This window comes from Siphateles boraxobius, unplaced genomic scaffold (genome assembly GCF_051911475.1).
Source record: "Siphateles boraxobius isolate OS27281-9 unplaced genomic scaffold, OSU_SipBor_1 5, whole genome shotgun sequence".
Lineage (NCBI taxonomy): Eukaryota > Metazoa > Chordata > Actinopteri > Cypriniformes > Leuciscidae > Siphateles > Siphateles boraxobius.
The window spans coordinates 13205482-13226735 of record NW_027509141.1 but is presented as its reverse complement, the minus strand read 5'-3'; the positions used below and the strand labels follow the sequence as shown (position 1 = coordinate 13226735).

General features: G+C 42.7%; 1 protein-coding gene across 1 annotated transcript in view; it reads left to right on the top strand.

The window, feature by feature from the left end:
* The first annotated feature begins 262 nt into the window (after nt 1-262).
* gdf11 (growth differentiation factor 11) overlaps nt 263-21254 on the top strand; it is a 167229-nt gene continuing 146237 nt past the window's right edge. Inside the window, exon 1 of the mRNA XM_077202908.1 lies at nt 263-876. Within this exon, the coding sequence (XP_077059023.1) occupies nt 459-876 (418 nt within the window). The 5' untranslated portion in view covers nt 263-458. The remainder of the gene's footprint in view (nt 877-21254) is intronic.

Below are 21254 nucleotides of genomic sequence, written 5' to 3'. Positions count from 1 at the left end.
GGTATGTCTATACAGTGTTATTATAAATAGAGGTATGTTAAAGCTCTCTCTCTCTCTCTCTCTCTCTCTCTCTCTCTAGATGTAGTGACAAACATGTGAGCCTTTTGTTGAAATGTTAGCCAATACAGACGGATTACGCCACTAGGCAGCAGCAATATATAAAGGGGGCTGTTGGCCGCATTTGTACAGTTGAAAAAGACATGCTTAGGTATCAGCAGTGAAGCAGGTAGCTGGTAAAAAGATTTGAAAGCACAAATAGAAATGCATTAAGGAACGTTTTAAAAAAAAATTATAGCCGTCGCGTTGTCCGTATAAAATGGAATACACCATCTCCTGAAAAGCGTCTTTATTCCTGTTTTAAATAGCTAATTTGTTGCTCGAATAACATTTCTCAAGTTAAAAACAACAGTGTCTCGCAAAGCCACGAGGAAAACCTTTGGTCCTGACCATTTAACATCATGACAAGGTATAACTTTTTATTGTGCTTAACGGTTCTTATTTCTTTGGGACTGTCCGGGAGCGATGAGCCGGACCTCTTTCTGCCCCCAGTGAGCGAGATGTCCTCGGATACTGGAGTCTCTCTTTTTGATGTGGAGGATGTGGACTCTCTTGAGTGTTCCGCGTGCGTTTGGAGAGAACAGAGCAAAGTCTTACGGCTGGAAACAATCAAATCTCAAATCCTTAGCAAACTGCGCTTAAAACAAGCGCCCAACATCAGCAGAGAGGTGGTTAATCAGCTTCTTCCCAAAGCACCTCCGCTGCAACAGCTCCTGGACCATCATGACTTCCAGGGGGACGCATCCTCCCTAGATGATTTCTTGGACGCCGATGAGTATCACGCCACCACCGAGTCTGTCATCACCATGGCCTCAGAGCGTGAGTTACAAAACTTAAATTTGTTCAGTTGTTTAAGTTATAAGCCTTAAGCGTTGACCGTATGTTTGGCCGATAATCGAAAACACGCTCGGTGTTATTTGCTTCTTTTAAATGAATGTATAGCATACGCAACTATTTGAAAGTAATGTTAAATTGCCTTTTATTTATTTTAATATGGTATAGGCGACAGTTTGCGTAAGGGTGGCCATGAAAGACATGGATTCGTAAAAAAGATACAAAGGCACAAAAGTAGCCTATGCCTAAATATTTTAAAAGTATATTATTATTTATACAAAGATATTTACACATATAGCCTACAAATATAAATGTAATCAATGAGTGACCGCTTACCATTTTGAAAGCCGTCTTGACTTGGTTGCGCCCGTGTCCGTGTAATAATTAAATAATGACAATGTAATTTAAGACATGACAGGCAGATGCGCTGAATGTAGGCTAGCCACGTTAGAACACATTATAGCCTACTAGATTATGTTAAAAAAATAAAGAGCAGTAGCCTATTGTAGCAGATTATTAATTAGAGAGTTTCATTATAAATGATGCGCTTTAAAAGCAGTTGTGTCAGAACCGTATAGCACAAGCAGGTTCTCCTGCCGTTAGACTCTGCTAGAAAAAGTGTCACAAAATACTATTGTTTCCCCTAAATAAGCAGCAGTGCCATACGACAGTACGTTTAAATGTGAAGTTTATAGGCATAGCCCGTTTTTTTTCACCTCAGTGGGGACACAAAGCCCGTGGAGGAGTTTTGGGTCGAGGGGAGTGTGTGACCTTTCCGCTGAGAATAGCCGGGGTTCAACAACATTTACACACATAATGTATTCCGCACAAGGCAGATGAAAAGCCAAGCAAATAATCCGGGGTTTTTTTCTGACCAGGCTGAACAAAGATAGGTTTGTGTTCCCCTAACTAACCTCTGTGTTGATTGTCACACAGCCCACGTTCCCGCTGGCACAATGAACACGCTTGACATTCAGGGGACGAATCCCATAAATGATCATTTAACGGCTGCAGAGCTCATAGATGCCTTTTATAAATAGCGTTTTGTTGTCAGAGATTATTGTTGTAGCGGTGCAGTATGAGAGCAGCATGAAAAACTGACTTATTAGTAATTTATACCAGGATGGTTCAACGAGTGCATTTGCCCAAGTATTTAAAAGCAAGCATCTACTTTTTGAAATTTTAACTTACATTTTAAGGTCTTATAGGTTAGCCTATATTGTAGTCCCTGATATCTTTCTGTTCTTTTTTAGTTTATGTAGAGAATTCTTGTTGGTTCTTAATCTAAAAGTTATATTGGATATTGTAGTGTAATCTTTAACAGAAGCCTTGTTGTGTTGGAATAATGTCTACTGATAAATTCAAAGAAATATCAATAGGAACTATTAGATGTCCTACAGAGATTATACAATTAATTATAGTTCGATTTAGAATTAGTTAATCTTATACCTATAAAATACCAAAGTATTTGTTTTCATTTTGTTAAACAAATTAATATTTTTTAAAGGTTGAATTACATATCATACAAATTAAACAATCTTCCCAGTTTTCATTTTAACATTTTGATACTTTGTAGTTTTTTACTGTATATCTTTACTCCTTTTATTTAAAATAAATTTTCAGCAATCCTTGTTTCTTCTGCTTCCCTCTACCATCACTGTATTCTTGATCTCCCAATCGCTTTGTTTAAAACATATGCACTCAAACCACCAAAAATAAGTGACTAATAAAATAGTACATATCAAATTTACGATATTAAATTGTGAAATAGACACGGTACTCAAAACATTGCTGCTCTAGTTAGTGTAATGGAAAGTGTCAAGTATTTAAATATGATTTCCCCACTGTTACCAGCTTATATTTTGGGTGTCGGATATTGTGGTGGATGTTAGATGAATTTGACTGTGTACAGGCAAGAATGGAAAATCGACCCTTGGAACTCATTTGTCACCTGTCTATTTAGAACATATCTTCATCCCTTGTCAGTGTGCTTTCATAACAGTCAGTGGTTTTTGTTTTTTTGTCAGTAATTTGTCAGCTTACACCCTCAACCCCCCTCCCACACAATCACCTACCAACCTCCCTTCTACATTGATTTCATTGACTTGTTTAAGTAATTACAATGTGCTAAAATACATTTCCAAACGGTGGTCACTATGCTCTGCTAATGGCCTGGAAGTTATAAGAGGATGAATTACCACAGAAATAAAATGTAAATTGCCATAACTTCTCTTCTTGTTCCCAAAATATTTTACTCTGTAGTACACTCCCAAAGAAACACATTCATCAAGTTAGAGAGGAAAAAGCCTCCTATTGACAAGAAGGGTCAGAGAGTTCACAGCAATGTGATATATTGGTTGAGGAGCCAATTAACCTCTTCAGGTCTTTTTCTTTGACCGCAAAAGAGAACTAGTAGATTAAACACTACTACCCCCACATAAAATGTCAAAAAGGACGGGTAGGAGATTAAACAACACTACCAAATGCTGCCTCCCCCACCTAAAATGTCTCTTTCTCTCACACACGAAGTCACATGCAGACTTATATACACACACATTCACAAACACTAACCCACTAACCACTCCCAACTAGAAAAAAAAAACCCAAAGGTCTTTTATTGTGTTGACCCTATAAAAGGGTAATTTCCTGAAGGTGCAGGAACCATAAACATTAGGAGAGAGAATGCTAAAAAGAAAAGACGGTTGTCCGACCATCCTCTGATCAATGGGAAGTGTGTGGGAAGTTTTTTTTTTTACTATTAATTAACCGTGTGAACACCTGTTGTCTGAGACTACTTTCATTCTTTCCAGTTCATCTAAGAGGATGAAAGAGGGATAGAATAAAGAAAGCAAGGTTACGTTGAAAACCTTTCCTTTCCTGTTTTGTAAACATAAAATAAAAATTGAAGAAGTTGAAAGAAAGTGCTGTAGAAATAACACTATATGTAGTCAATTGGGGGGGGGCTAATAAACGTTCAATGGAACTGAAGTCTATTATACCCTGGGTACAATTTCACTGCTCTCTCAAGAATGCCTCTCTTTCTTTCATTCATTCTCTTTTCCCTTCCCACGGTTCAATGCTTTTCCTCCACTACTGGAGCAATTCCAGACCCAGACAAGCAGGTACTGAAGTCATCACACGCAACAAATAAAACTGTATATTTGAACATAACAAATACAGCTCTTTAAAGTAAAAAATAATATACATATATACTAACAACTCAAAAGTTGTGTAGTATTTTGTAGCAAACTTAAAATATGTAAGGACTATGTTATAAAGCTCTCCATAGAGTCAGAAATGTAATGCCTGAGCTTACACTAAAGTGAGTATAATCTCAGTATATCAATCTTATGCTGTATCTGTCTTTTCCAGTCAAACTACATTTAAAGACAAGATTTAAAGGTTGCACACAGAACATAATACACCTGAACGGGAAATATAATTTTATGGTGATGAAATTGAGGCACTGTTATAGTTGACATTTGGAGAAATGCTTTTGCTGTATATTTTATTATACATTTCTCTTGCATTTGGATTGTTGAGGAAGAGGGCATTTTGGGTATTGTCTGGTAATTTGCAACCAGCATCATAGTCCACCAGAGAGTATCCAGAATCTCCAGACTTTCCAGGAACATGTTTAAAAATGCGGTTAAATATGAAACACTAAAAATAAAATTGTAGTTCTTTCTCTCATTACAGTTGTTAAGTCTTGTTGTCCGATAAAACAAGGCAGACTATTTGACCAATTTTCTAAGATGAATCACAACATTACAAACTTTTAGCTTGAAATAAAAGTGTATAATGTTGTGATTCATCTCCTGGATGGTTTGGTTCATGGTTTATAACGCTTAAACAAAGACTTTTAAAAAATCCCTGTGGGAGAAAATGAATGGAAAAAATACTGTTGCAGCTGGGCACTGTTGCCAGAGGTTTACGTGTGTGAATTGATGTAGTATTAGAATTGTAATGACCAGTTGTTTAGCAAAGAACAACCAATCATAAACTGAACAAAACATGCATCATTAAATACATGCTTTATTTCATTTCTACATTTGAGTGAAAAATATTCTACAAATTGAACTGAAGAAGAGAGAAGACAAGGCTAATGCCTTTAAAATAGCTGTGTGCTTTGTTCATCCAGTCAATGATATTGACATGCATAGACATATGCAAATGCATGATCTCATGAGTATTTTTACATAAAGTGTGGTTCTACCACACGTATATTTACTTACATTTTCACACACACTGTAACATACAATATTGACAAATTGGCAGATAAAATCCTCTACATTCAATTTAATTTAATTTCCTACCATATCAGAGAGAAATGTAGTAGCACATTGATCTGCCAGTTGTGGGTCTTTCATGCAGAGAACTCTCCTCGTGTTTGCATTTTGCATAATAATGCATTTAAAATCTAATGGCCAAACGTATCATTACAAGTTCAATATAATGTGGATAAAATTGAATAAATGTCTTTTCACCAGGTTAGATACTGATAATTAATCACTCAAACCCCATTATCTAATGGTGCATTCAAGTCCTCCTGGGAAGTCGTGTTTACGACGTCAGGTACGTCAAGTCACTTTTGTCGGAGCAAGATGGCGGTGTACCTTATTTAACTACACAAAAATACAGCACGGTTTTTAAACTCTACTTCTAGAAAATTAAGAACAAAGAATGTGTATCAGGTGTGTTTTGCTTTTTGATGTTTTTAATTAATTTCTGAAGCCACCGTAAACTTATTGTTACATATTATATTGTTTTATGACAATGCAATTGTATTTTGTGCAGGAATTAGTTTATTTTGTTGTAAATAAAAAAGCTTGACAATGTCACTGCTAATTACCTAATAATGTGGTATTCCACCACGTTTCTCATTGACACACCCCCAAATTAGAATGACCAGGGCTTAAAGAAAAGCCAGAGCTTCCCACTCATATTTACTACTTTGTGGTGGCATTCATGTGCGTTCAACTCGTAAATATGATCTTTTCGACATGACAACATAGGAACGCACCATAAAACCTCTCTACTTAACTGTCGGACTTGCACATCTGCCATGTTTTTTAAGTTTTTTTAACTTTGGAATTGTCTGTTGTATCTGCATTCTAAGGACTTTGAAGCACTTCAAAGTTTTGGCATTCTCCTTTGTGGATAGACCGTTTTTAGCTTTATAAAAAAAAGTCACAAAATGTACACAACAAAAAATTCACATAATGTAAATAAGTTGTGAAAGAATAAGATTATGTGATTAACTCAATTTTGACACAAATGTCAGATAGAATATTTTTTAAATATTTTAAAAAATAAATATTTTTAAGAAATGGTTTAGAGATAGGAGTGGGATTAGTGGCTCAAAATATATTTTTAATGCTATATTGTTACTAAAGGTGTAATTTTCCTGCACATTTCGGTCCACTTAATATATTATTTTTTATATAAAATGGTTGTGTTTGGTTTTCTGGGGTAGGGTTAAGGGATCTACAATTTATCTATAAAATGGTAAAAGGTAAATTATACAACTATCTTTAAATGTATGTTTTGCACCTGAAAATGTTACATATTAATACCTACTTATTAACATTGAGACCAGGCTGGCAAATAAGAGTGTTATGCCAGATGTATTAAGCAAACTCTGGACAAACCAAAGATTTACAGTGAAGTGTGAAAAACAAGTAAACATGATTTCTCACCGCCAGAGAAATGTGAATTGCAGCTATTATTTATTTATTTATTAATAATAAAAAAAACTTTTGGGGTGGGGTAATTCAACAATGCTGAGCATCTCTGTTGAGTAATATCAGGAAAATATGCAGCATCACATATGGGATATACAGAGAGAAAACAAGGAGCACAGAGGTCAGAAGATAACCCCCTTTTTCATTGTCAGTCATCTCATTTTCGGTGACAAAAAGAAAAATAATGTCAGCAAACATGAATATAAATTAATTCATTTCATGAATTATTTATTTGGACAGATTGCCATTTAAAATTAGGCCACAACAATGATCTGTGAGCCAAAGGGGAACCAAAAAAAAAAGGTTATGGCTCAGATGTTATTTTTTGAAATGGAAACTGAAATGGAGGCACACATGCATATATCAAGCTTTAGTCTTATCAGCAGTCTTTAGACAGCTTTGGACTCATCCGGTAATATATATTTCAAAGAGTATTTAGAGTTATGCATAAAACATTTATTAATATCCTGACTAAAAAAAGTGAATGTAATGTCGAACAAACTACATTATATCTACATTTTTGAGTACACAAAATTGTCAGCATTTAATAGATTGTAAGTGTTTTTATTCATAAAAAATAAAATGTTTGTGGGGACATTTATTTATTTATTTATTTTTTGTCAACTCTAAATACATCTGGGTTATTGTATGGCACCGTATTGCCATACAATACGTTTAATAAATCAGTCAAATAAATCCGAGTTAGCATGTGAAACTGAAACTACATATAGCTGTGCACAGATATAAACCGAGTTTTCCTTTTTCTGCTTTTAGGTAATAGACAGGGAAAAGTACTGTAGAAAATAAAACGGACAACTCTTAGTCAAGTCAAGTCAAGTCATCTTCATTTATAAAGTACTTTTAACAGTTTGGATTGTTTCAAAGCAGCTTTACAGTGATAATAGAAATTACCATAACAGATTGTTTAGGATTTACTACAGCTCTAGGATAAAGTTATTGTCCAGCTAAAGTTTCACTTCCCACTTTCAGTTTACATTTTGTTGTATTTAGCGGTAAACCTTTTAAACACACATTATTGCACAACATTTTAATTATGTTTATAGTTTAGGGAACCTATAGTCAGTTCTCTTACCATTCTCATTGTGACAAATCTGCAAGATTTGCATAGAAGTTTGGAGCCTATGGATCAGCCATCTGTCAAGATATTGTCTGTTTATACTGCTGTTGTGGACTTAATATTTAATTTCAAAAATAGTCCTGTGTGTATAGTTTTTAAATATGGTTTTAGTTTCTAGTTTAATGCACAATCAACTGTAAGGTTGTGCTCTTAATTACCTTAATCACTGTTTATTGATCCTGGTGGTTCCAATGTTCCCCTAATGGTGAGTCTGCATGAGCATGCTCATAAGCAATCTCATATTTGCACTTTTGTATATCTATTATTTTTGCTCTTGTTTAATGTATGCAATGGGCACTTTTACACTTTTAGTACACTAGCTAAATACCCTATTATTATGGGGAGCATGTAGGACATGCTTTTGTTGAGCGTGGGGGGCTGCGCTGCTAAAACTGTGATAGGAGTCTTGTGCCTGGCTCTGTCCCCCAGGAGTATTCTGAATGAGGGTGTCACTTGCTGTCTGTACCCCCCATTTTCCCAACACACACCATTCCTCTGTCCCGTGTCCTCCCCCACTTATGCTCTCCGATCTCCTGGGATAAGGGGGCCAAACAAAGAAGGAGTGAGGCGGCATAGGCTGGGATGGTGGGGTGGGGAGCTCTGTGGCCCCTGTCTTATTAGAAGGGTCGTGAATGTGTCAGAATGATTAATTTGCAGAGGTGCACAGGGATACCCTTGAGCCACATTTATCCAGAGTCTGAGCTCTCTAGCACACACATCCCCTGATGTGTGTAGTTGATATTTGGAAAATTAAGAAAAGAAAATATGAATATAATGCATGCAAATAAAATTACAAATTGTATAGAAGTTTTGACCTAGCTATACCACTCAAAAACTACAACAACAGGTAATAACATTACTGAATTTTTAACAAAATTCTGACATTTAAGTGTGAAATTGTTTTATCCCCTCCCCCATCACTACCAGATAACTAAATGCCATTCTTTATAATGTTTTTTTGTTTGTTTTTAAAAGCATATTCATTTCACCACTGAAAATCAGCCTTTACCATCAAACTATCTGTAATCAACATACATCAAAATACTGCTTATCAACTACGATTGGAGCTTTAATAGATCAGAAGACAATGTGGATATCTTTAATGGAATAGCAATATTCAGGGCTTAAAGGGTTAGTTCCTCCAAAAATGAAAACTCCGTCATCATTTACTTAGAAGTATAGGGTTACGTTGTCGTTTCAATGGCATACGACTTTAGTTTATCTTCGTAAAACAAATAAAGATATTTTTAATCACATCTCTGAGTGATTTTTGTCCTTCCACTTTGACGCTTCAAAAAGTTCATAAAAAGATTGTAAAAAGAATGCCTATGAATTGAGTGGTTTATTCCAAATTTTCTGAAGAGACACAATTGCCTTATACGCTGAACAGACTTAATTTAGGCTTTTATTCAGATAGAAATATTAATCAACCCACAAATCAGTTATGGTAAACAGAAGCTCAAGCATGTCCGCTTGACGTGCCAATGAGGTTCATTCTCATGAGTTACCTAACACTTTTGAGCTTCCACAAGAGGTTTGTTCACGCTCGTCAAGCAGGTTCGGTTGAGTTTCTGTTTATTTTCTCTGATCAATGTTTAAATGTGAATAAAAGCCTAAATTCAATCTTTTCATCATATAAAGTGATCATGTCTCTTCAGAAAATTTGGACTAAACCACTCAATTCATATGAATTCGTTTTACGAAATCTCTTTACTGATAACTACGCTACTTGTGTAGCTGACAAAGGAGGGACATTCATAAAAAAAAACTTTATTTGTGTTCCGAAGATGAACGGAAGTCTTATGGGTTTGGAACAACATTAGGGTGAGTAAATGATTTTAATTTTAGGGTGAACTATCCCTTTAACTTTAACCCCCTGATGACTGGGGTTTGTGTGAATTATCTAAAGAGACAGGCAGCATGGTACGTTTGCTATGGTCTCCGTCACTCTGTTGACAGAATCTCTGAACTTGTTGCTAAGAGCTTAAAGCAAGGCCTTTGAAAAGTATGATTTTGCAAGAAGCTGCCAGAATCATTGAAGACTTCAAATACATTAAGAGGAATATAACACACATTGAATTGACTGAAGCTGAAAAAAAAAAATAGGCTATTGTCTGTTGAGCTACTTATAGCCTAATTGAACTTGTTTCAAAATTTAACTTTACACAGTCATTAAACTGAACTGAACCAACACTGTGAATTTAGTTGAGTATTGACAGTATTCTCTTTTTAGCACTGCTTCATTTGAATTTCATATTTGTTGAAGTTCCCACAATACCTCAATATTTATTGAAGAGTAGAATGAAAATAAAGAAAAAAATACATTTGTACAGAGGAAAATACGTCAGTTTCTCAAACTAGATACTCTGTTGTGTTATCTAGATGCTGTTGTGATCTGTGCCATTCACTTTATTTCTTTATCTTAGTTAGATCCTGATTTGTTTCGAGACAGCAGTAAATGAAATAGCCTTCATCTCGCAAAAGAACAATAGACTAAATCTGAGTTTATATATAGATGTGTTTGGTCATTTTTAGAACCAAAATTTGACTTTGTGTGCAAGAAAATTTAACAGTGTGAAAAATATCATAATGTTACAAGTTTTTCTTAAGGATTATGTAACACTGATTTTTTTGGAGACTGAAATACTGGCAGCATTTTGAACATGTATCTGACAAATTAAATCCTACTTCAGTTTTCTTTTAAAAAATAACGTAGTTCCAAACCTTTGAATGTTGAAGTCTTAACTTAATTTATAATAGGAGAGACTGCATGGGAGCAATTGTAACACTGTTCAGTATAACTCAGGGAACGAGGGTTACATGCGTAACCAAGACGTTACCTTTCAGTTGGTCACGTTTACGTAACGCCAACATCACCAACATATTAGGATCCCTAACAAAGTGACACGCTTCCAGTGCCCTACGTAAGCCTCCTAATCCCCAGAGGCGAACGTAGGGGGACAACCTCGGCGACGAACATCCGGAGGAGGCAGCAGCTGGCCGTCCTGGCAGGATGTGCTTGATCACCTCCTTCTGTTTCTTTGCAGCGGAGAACTGTGGGCGAAGTTTAACCAAAGATGGCACTCCTGGACCACAAGTGTGGACATCGTCTGACCCAGAGTGCACACAGTGACTTTTGTCGCCTGTAGGGCGAGGTCCATCGCAGTGCACACCTCCTGAAATACCTCTGGATCAGTCCTACCCTCGTGCAATTGCTTTAGTGCCTTGGCTTGGTGGACCTGCAGAAGATCCATGGCGTGCAGGGAGGAAGCAGCCTGTCCAGCGGCTATGTAAGCCTTGCCTGTGAGAACGGACGAGAATTTACAGGCTCTGAATGGATGACCTGGAACACCCTGCCAGGAAGCGCTTTTAGGACAAAACTGCATCGCAATAGAGCGCTCCACTGGGCGAATGTCCACGCATCCTTTGGCCGCTCCTCCATTGAGGGTAGGAAGGGTGGATGAGGTACCAGATCGGTTTTGGGCATAGCCGTCAGCTCCAGGTCGGGCTTGGGCAACGGTACTTTCCCCCGAAGGGGGCAACGCAGCCGAGTCTTCATCCCCATTGTCAACTAGTCTCTCCCCTGTGAAGGCCGTTATCTGGATAATTCCGGTTCGTGTGGCTATGCGGACGTGACAAATGTATATATTATAAATTTTTAAGCCCAGACAAGTAGTTTGTTGAGGGTTGATATGTGAAGAATGACTACACGCATGCACACACACACATATTCAAACGCACATACCTATCGATTGAACAGATGATACAAATGTGTGCGCCATCTGCGTTTTCGCGGGTTTACGTTTTTTTTATGTTTGCTCAGAGAAAACGGATAATCGTTTTCACCTTTGAACCTATTTCAGGGATGGCGTTCTCGAGACACCAGGCACTGTTTTGTGCGGATGGGCGGCCGGAGCGCATTAGGGTTTTTTCTCTTAGAACAGTGTCATGTTAGCAGCCCCTAAGTTAATTACTAATGATCTTCGCAACGGAAGTGAATCAATCAAGACTATCTTTAGCTGGACAATAACTTTGTCCTAGAGCTGTGGTAAAGCCTAAACGATCTGTTACGGTAATTTCTATTATCACTGTTAAGCTGCTTTGAAACAATCCATACTGTTAAAAGCGCTTTATAAATTAAGGTGACTTGACTTGACCCAGAGGACATCAGCTCACCCTCCAATGCAGCAATCGACATCTGCTCGTCAGGGGGGGCCAAGAATGAAACGACCGAACCTCCCATGAGAAGGACCAGCACGCTCACTCGGAAGCTCCACTGGTTGCGGTGTGTTAGAGGAGTGAGGGGCCCACGGAGATTGACTCGGCGGGGAAGCCCTCACTGTGATCCTCAAGTCACCCTGTCTATTCGTCGAAGTAGCCCTCTTCTTACCAGAAGAGGAACTAGATCGGGGTATAGGTGAGACGACTTCACCTCTCTTGAGGTATTGGAGTCTCGACCGTAACATAGAGAAGGGCATGTTCCCTCAGTGAGAACATGGGTCATCCACAAAGGCAGCCTCAGTGTGCTCAATGCCCGAAACGTGAGACAGTGCTTGTGACCGTCAGCCAGCGCCAAGAAATGACTGCACTCAGAAACACATGGGTGGTGTTTTAAAAAAAAAGATGCAACGTCACATCCGTTTAAGCTCTTTCAAAAAAATCACTCTTTTTAGTGCTGAAGCACACTGGGGATAACCGTGGCACAACTGCAGGGAAAAGTGCAAGTAGTCTGAGCTCACTCTCACTGAACCGCCATGCAACAGGCTGTATAAACAGCAACTCAAGCTGTGAAAACAGCTGTTGTGACAGACTCAGGCAATAGAGATCCTGGCACCCACTGTCTCGACAAAACCAGGACAAAGGGCTTCTTCCTGAAGAACGCTCGTCTTTAGTAGCACACTCTCAGGAGACTGGAATAGAAAATGAAAGCACTACTAGGCTCCGATGTGAAATGCAAATCTTGCACGCCAATCTTCATTGGCTCGTTTAGTTTACACTTGAAGGTGATTGGCCGAGATCCCAATATTTCGGTGACGTTGACGTTACGTCGAACGTGACTGACTGAAAGGAAACTGTAGTTTTAAGGAGAAAATACTCAGCAATGGTGTTGATTGATTAATTTGCACATGGTTTGTCTTAAAGCATAATATAAACACCACATGCACATAAACAACATTAAAAACTTGATTTTCACCACAGGGGGTCTTTAATTGTTTTTTCACTGATTGCTAAACCATGATGCTCCATCCACCATGCTTTACAGATGGGACAAGGTTTTGGTATTGGCGTGTAGTGGTATTTTCCTTTAAAAAAAGCACTGTGCAACTTTTGTCTTAACTGTCCACAACACATTTTTCCAGAGGCTTTGGTGAACGCTGATTTGGGTAAAACATGAGGCATATTATTTGTGGCAGCAGTGGTTTCTTACTTATTGTCCTTTAATGAAGATCTTTTTTTGTAGTTTTTTTTTTGATAGTGGTAAAAAAATAACTTTCACAGTTTCTAGAGCTTCATTGGGTTTACATGCATTTTCTGTAAAGCTGCTTTTAAACGATTTGTATTGTGAAGAGCGTTATACAAGTAAATGAGAATTGAATTGAATTGAATTGAGTCTTTTGCGGTTATCCTTGGGAGCTTTCTCACCTCTTTCAAGATTGTTTATTGTTTTCTTCTTATGGTGATCTTTGCAGAATGTCTGCTTTTCCACAGTTGTAGACGGTTTTATAAAATGGATAGTTTTGGTTCCCTATCGGTCAGTCACTACAACGTAGCTCATGACTGACCAATAGGAAACTCGCTAGAGAGGCCAATCTACTTCGAGTGAAACTAAAACAAGCCAATACACATTGGGGTGCAATCATTTGCAACAGCTGTGCAGCCTCACAGCGCGGGTATTTAACAAGCAGCTGGTGCGATTGCACAGTTAGCTTTTTGCTTCGGAGCCAAACACTTCGATGTCTCTGCTTACAGTTGAAACCAACTTCTACGAGCCTTTCTGGACTTCTCCTTCCCGGTGCGGGCGTGACAGCACGGCAGCGCGAGCAGTTTCTCTTTCTCTCTCTTTCTTTTTTTGTTATTTTAAAAACTGAGCAAAGAAAAAAGAGCTGTTTTAACGGCTGGTGAGGTGCGCTTCAGAGCGCTCAAAAGCTGTTATAACAGCTGGTAAGGTGCGCCTGGCAAGCACTCAAAAGCTGTTGTAACAGCTGGTAAGACCTCCAGCGAGAGAGATCCAGCCGACAGACGGGTGCACATTCCCGTCTGTGATGGCTGTGGCTGTTCCCCTGCGTGCTTCAGCACCAGTGAGAGTAGTCCCTAAAAGAGCTTACACAGATAGTTCACGTCTTTTTCAAGATGACGTTCTATCTGTGTGTTTCTGGATGTGGTCGTTACCTGGGGTCGCAGGATGGTCACGATCGTGTCTCGTGTGTCACGATCGTGCCTCGTGTGTCTGGGCCTCGAACACGCACAGGCAGCGTTCATGGATGAGTCATGTACCCATTGTGGGAAGATGACCATCTCGGAGCTGAGGTCGAGACTCACGTTCCTGCAAAGGGGGGGAAGTCCCCATGCCTGCACCTCGTTCCAACCCCCCTTCGCGGATTGCTTCGGGCAGTGACACGGGTGACCTGAGGATAACAGTGAGCGCGCTTCCTTTGGGGAACCAACCTCCTAGGAACCCTCACTCCTCTCATGCTCGGCAACCAGTTGAGCTGCCAACGGAGCGTGCTGGAGCATCCTCGAGATGTGTACCAGTCGTTTCGTTCGGCGCTCCCTGCGACGGCCAGATGCCGATCGCTGCATCGGAGGGTGGGTCAGACCTCTCCGTGGACGACGGCTCGGAGCCGCTGCCTCCTTCAGGTGTGTCAGCGGTGCCCGAGTCGGACCCGGAGATGATGGCCATGCTTTCCCGGGCCGCCAACAGGATCGGGCTCGTGTGGAACCCTCCACCGTGTCCCGAGCCCTCGAGGTTGGACGATTAGTATCTCGGGGTGGTGCGCGCTGGTTCTCAGCAAACCCACCCCAGTGCCTTTCTTCCCGGAGGTGCATGAGGAGCTCACAGGGACGTGGACGGCACCTTTTACTGCCAGAAACCGTCTCAGTGGCTCCTCCTCCCTCACCACCCTTGATGGCGGGGCAGCTAAGGGATACACGCGTATCCCGCCAGTGGAACGGGCCGTTGCTATGCAACTGTACCCTAACTCCACTTGGCATGGAGAACCGTGTCTTCCTTCCCGGGCCTGTAAGTACTCGTCGGATCTGACCGGCAAGGCTTACGAGGCCTGTGGGGAAGCTGCCTCTGCAGCCTCCATCTAAACAGCGCCGTGGAGCCAGTCGCAGGCAGGGCGCCCCGCCCGTCCAAACCCCCGCCAAGAGGGGCGGCAAAGCCAAGGGTAAGCGGCCCTAGGACGGGCGACCCAGAGATGGAAGGGACTGCTCTCCAGGAGACGATGACTGCATCGCTCCCTCCCCCGGAAGAGGGCTGGGTGGTAAAACCTTTCTTTAATTTTTCCGCCGCTGGCCTTAAAACCAGCGGTACCCAAATTTTCAATAAAAGAGCAGTTTCTATCATCTCTGGGTCCGAAGAAGACCCGGAGAGCAGTGGGGGGTTGGAATCCTCACCACTCTCATCCGCCTCTTCTTTCGCCAGCCGGCAGCTGTGTACGGTCCGAGAACGCCACCGATCCGCCTCCCGCACCTCCTGCCCCGTGGAACCAGGTAAGTGCTGCACAGCACACTCAGACCCCGCTACGGGCTGCCTCCCAGAGAGAGCCTCCCGAGCCGCGTCCCTGTGTTCCACCTCGCTGCCCCACTCCGGGTACGGCTACGGTCCCTTTGGTCCCGCTTGTACGGTCTCTGCGAGCCTGATTAGCGCTCCCCAGTCCGTCTCGCTGGCTCATTCGAACCATCAGGGTCGACTATGCGATTCAGTTCGCCCGGCGTCCCCCCAAATTTGGGGCCATCCACTCCACTACAGTGTGAGCATCCGATGCCCATGTCTTGCATGCGGAGATCGCAGTCCTACTGGCCAAGGATGATCAGCTCGAGATCAGCTATGCGAACACAGGGACCTAGTGCTCAGGCACCTCAGCCAGTTGGGTCTTCAGGTCAACTGGGAAAAGAGCAAACTCTCCCCTGTGCAGAGGATCTCTTATCTCGGTATGGAGTTGGATTCGGTCGCCCAGACAGCGCGCCTCACAGAGCAGTGTGCTCAGTCGGTGCTGAACTGCTTGAACACAGGCTCCTGGGGCATATGGCAGCAGCAGCAGCAGCGGTAACCCCGCTCGGCCTGCTTCATATGAGACCGCTTCAGCACTGGTTTCATGGCCGAGTCCCGAGATGGGCGTGGCATCACGGCACTCACCGGGTGGCTATCACACCGGCGTGCCGCCAGACCTTCAGCCCGTGGTCAGACCCCTTGTTCCTGCGGGCAGGTGTCCCCTTGGAACAGGTGTCCAGGCATGCTGTGGTATTCACAGATGCCTCTGCCACCGGCTGGGGTGCCAAGTACAACGGGCATGCAGTGTCAGGGGTGTGGACGGACCCCCAGCTGCATTGGCACATCAATTGCCTCGAGGTGGTAGCAGTACATCTCGCTCTGAGCCGCTTGAAAAGGCTGCTACAGGGCAGGGACATGCTGGTCCGTACGGACAACACTGCGACCGTTGCGTACATCAACCGACAAGGTGGTCTACGCTCCCGTCGCATGTCGCAACTCGCCCGCCATCTTCTCCTCTGGAGTCAGAAGCATCTGAGGTCGCTTCGAGCCATGTATGTCCCCGGCTTGCTCAACCGTGTGGCCGACGAGCTATCACGAGCTGTGCTTCCGGGAGAATGGCGACTCCACCCCCAGGCGGTTCAGCTGATCTGGAGAGAGTTCGGGGAGGCTCAGGTAGACCTGTTTGCCTCCTCAGAGACCTCCCACTGCCAGCTGTTTTACTCCCTGACCGAGGGAACACTCGGCACAGACACACTGGCTCACAGCTGGCCCCGGGGCCTTCGCAAATATGCGTTTCCCCCAGTGAGCCTACTTGCGCAGACACTGTGCAAAGTCAGGGCGGACGAGGAGCAGGTCCTTCTGGTGGCTCCCTATTGGCCCACCCGGACTTGGTTCCTAGAACTCATACTCCTCGTGACAGTCCCTCCCTGGCCCATTCCTCTGAGGAAGGATCTTCTGACTCAGAGACGGGGCACCCTATGGCACCCGCGTCCAGACCTCTGGAAACTCCATGTCTGGTCCCTAGACGGGACGCGGAGGTTTTAGGTGACTTACCCCCTGAGGTACTTAACACCATCACTTCAGCACGGGCGCCGTCCACGAGACGTGTTTACGCCCTGAAGTGGAACCTGTTCGTTGAGTGGTGTTCTTCTCACCGAGAAGACCCCCGAAGATGTTCGATAGGGTCTGTGCTTTCCTTCTTGCAGCAGGGGTTGGAGCGTAGACTGTCTCCTTCCACCCTCAAAGTACATGCTGCCGCTATTTCAGCTTATCACGACCACATAGATGGCAAAACAGTTGGAAAGCACGACCTGGTCGTCAGGTTTCTCAGGGGGGCGAGACGATTAAATCCTCCTCGACCCCCTCCATACCCTCTTGGGATCTTTCCCTGGTGCTTCGAGCACTTCAGGATGTTCCCTTTGAGCCTCTGCAGTCAGTAGACTTAAAGCTTCTTTCCACGAAGATTTTGCTGCTGGTTGCACTGGCCTCTGTCAAGAGGGTAGGAGACCTACACGCATTTTCGGTCGACAAATCGTACCTAGAGTTCGGGTCGGGTGACAGCCACGTGGTACTAAGACCCCGGCCTGGCTATGTGCCCAAGGTTCCTACCACTCCCTTCAAAGACCAGGTAGTGAACCTGCAGGCGCTGCCTTTTGAGGAGGCAGACCCAGCCCTGGCTTTGCACTGTCCCGTTCGCGCTCTGCGTATGTACGTGGACAGAACTCAAAGCGTAAGGACCTCAGACCAGCTCTTTGTCTGTTACGGAGGCCAGCAGAAGGGAAAGGCTGTCTCCAAGCAGAGGATGGCCCACTGGATAGTGGATGCCATCGCCTTGGCTTACCAAGCACAAGGCGTGCCCTGCCCGCTCAGGTTGCATGCACACTCCACGAGAGGCGTTGCATCCCCCTGGGCGCTGGCACGTGGCTCCTCACTAACAGATATGTGTAGAGCTGCGGGCTGGGCAACACCTAACACGTTCGCTAGATACTATAGCCTACGTGTAGAGCCGGTCTCCTCCCGTGTTCTCACCCTAGACGGGTAGAAGCACTGAGAGGCCTGGCTCTGTCGGCTTGCTGCACCCTACTGTGCACCCTTATTGCTCCAGAGTAAAACCTGTCGAGTCCTCTAAACCCCTCGGCCCGGACTTGGCAGAGCGTCCCGTGCCAGGCCCTTATACGCTGAATCCTTGAGAACCGGATCTGGGCTGGGTTCCATATGTGTGACCCTACGGAGATCCCATATGTGTATATTTCCTGACTGATCCTTATTGAAGCCTGTGTCTTTCCCTTGGGCTAAGTCACACATTATTTCATAAGCAGTACAGCCTTCGGGCTAGTCCATATGCATTTCCACATAACTCTTTGAAGAAGTGGCTTCCGCAGCGTTCCTTCCTAAACAGAAAGGGCACGCTTTCCCAGTGTTATCCAATATCTCACTGAATGGGTTATCACGGAACAACAGTGTCAGACTCACTCTGTGTAAGCCTCCTCCTATCGTCCTTCCAGGCAAGAAGGTGTAGAGGCTTGCACGGGGGCGCTGGATGGGGTGCAGCAGCTGTGGCGCTTTGGTAGGGATTCCTATTGGTCAGTCATGACCTACGTTGTAGTGACTGACAGATAGGGAACGTCTCGGTTACATATGGTAACCCTCGTTCCCTGAGGGAGGGAGCGGAGACGTAGGTCCCGTCGCCACATCTGCTGCCGCCCGCCGGGGCGGTCAGCTTTCTCAGGCTTGGCTCCTCAGCAAAAAACGAACTGTGCAATCGCACCAGCTGCTTGTTAAATACCCGCGCTGCGAGGCTGCACAGCTGTTGCAAATGATTGCAGGCCAATGTGTATTGGCTTGTTTTAGTTTCACTCGAAGTAGATTGGCCTCCCTCGCGAGATTCCTATTGGTCAGTCATGACATACGTCTCCGTTCCCTCCCTCAGGGAACGAGGGTTACCATATGTAACAGAGACGTTTTTGGTTATAAATGGCTGAGCTGTGTTCAGAGCTGTTGTAAGAAAGTCTATTAAAACACCTTTCTGTGTCCTAACTACGGCAGTATTACTGTGTGTTGTTTGGCAACTATTCTGCTAAACATTCCTGCAGAACTACATTGTTTGGAAGAAGGATTATTATTTTTGTATCAATAAATTATTAAATTTTATAATTATAAAATTATTTTATGAAACTGTACAGGACTTGTTAGACTTATCTGGGATGAAATTGAAAAATTAATGACTAAAATAAGGTTAATTAAACTAAAAAAATATATCATAATATGATTCTATCAAGATAATGATCTCAAATGATCTTGAAAACCTCTGATTCTCTTAAGTCATCCGTACTCTGATCTGTGCCCTATCTATCATGCTCAGTAACCTTTTTAATGTGAACTCCTGCACACCTATCTCCCTCAGCTTATTCCTCATCACCTCACTCTGTGCTTTATCTCCTACAACTCATGATTATATGCTCTGCTGATTCCTTTTCCTGAGATCCCTCACACAGTCCTATCATCTTACATTTGTTCAAAAAGTCTTAGTTTTTGAAACTATGGCTCCATTTCTACCAGAAAGATTCGGGAGATATAATGATGTAACAAAGTATTATTTATTGACAGCCCAACAAGCAATTATTTATAAAGTTCTTTGGCGTAGGCCCCGTCCGTAGTTCATAATCGAAGGGGAGAGGATCTGCATTTAGTGCCTGAAGACGAAGGCAGGGGCGCAGCCGACCCCCCTGGGAGGTATGGACAGGACCATCCTGGTGGTGGTGGGGGGAGGGTGGAGGTAGTTGTCGCGTCAGCATCTCAAACGAACTCAAACGTGTGTAAGTACCAATCGTTTTACAGCGAGTATAAGGGCGTGATTGGATAGATGTGAAGGTTAAGCTAAAGCATTCATTTCTCAAAACTCTACACACAAAACACACTCACAAGATGCAAAACGTCACACATCTCTTGCAAAAGCAAGCACTGCACTCAAAACTATTTTAACTTTTCTAAAAATGATCTTTTTTGCAGTAACTCTACACACAAACATCAAATGATTAGCCACACGGATATGAAAAATGTAAAACACTACTATACTGTGTCTTTTGCATATTCAGTATGCAGTGGAGTGTACAGGAGTTTGTCACATGTACATGTGCACTGTAGCAAATTAGTTCTATGAAATATTAATAACCAATCATAACTTGTTATAATTGATTATGAATATTTGGGTCAGTTAATCGGATTAACTTGATGTAGCTGTGATACAAATAATGTAGCCTGACTACACCACCCAATTGAAGAGATGGGACTCTATTAAATAAAATAACTTTATCTTTTGCTTGCAAGTTCTTTTAGTTTGGTGGGAGACACAACAGAATTACCCAAACAACAGTTTCAATATAAGAATGTATTTATTAGAATCTCTGATTGCGATGATAAAAGGAAAGGGTGCGCCCTTGCACTCACGCACTCTCTCACTCAAACTTAAAAGCTGGACATATGAAAAACACATTCACAAATCCACTGGAAGTCCGTAGTTAGGCACCCACAGTCTGTAAGCGGTTCCTTCAACACAAGTCCGTCTCGCACCGAACAGTGTCGTCTACACAGCAAGCCACCTGTCAATCACTCATGCGCATCAACACAACACTCACACAAACAGAGAAAGATCCACCAGTATCTCCACAGTAGATAAACACAACACTACACTAGGAAAGCTATTAATCGTGCAACATTCAATTAGATCACTGCAATTCGTGAATTTGCATAGACGATATAGATAACGGTATGACTACAGTAGACAGACTGGAACTCTCCAATTTAGGTGAGACGTAGATCATAACTTCGGACGAAGCAAGGCACACAATTTAACAGGGCGTCACTCACCAATAAACTGGGAGTAGACAAATCTAGCTCCCAGTCAGGGGCAGAGTGGCAATCGGGAGAGTCGGTATTTTTCCCGGTGGGCCGGTAGTTTTTCGAGGCTGCGAGGGCCGGTCTGATAATAGTTATACACTGCTTGTCTGCTTCTTAGTTCTTAGCAACACCATCCGGCGGCCTGGTGTGCGGCCACTGCCCGCTGGTCAAACTGTACAGCCTCTTTGCTCAACCTGTAAATAAATGCATCGATCCGCAAACTCAGTTTCAGTTCTTAAATGGTCTAGTGGGAGATCTTTTGCCAAGCATGTCAGAGGTTACGGGTTCTAATCTGCACCCGTATAGTTTTTTTTTCTCTCAAACAAAACTGAATATGTTCATCAGTGGTTACAGTCTATATCAAGCA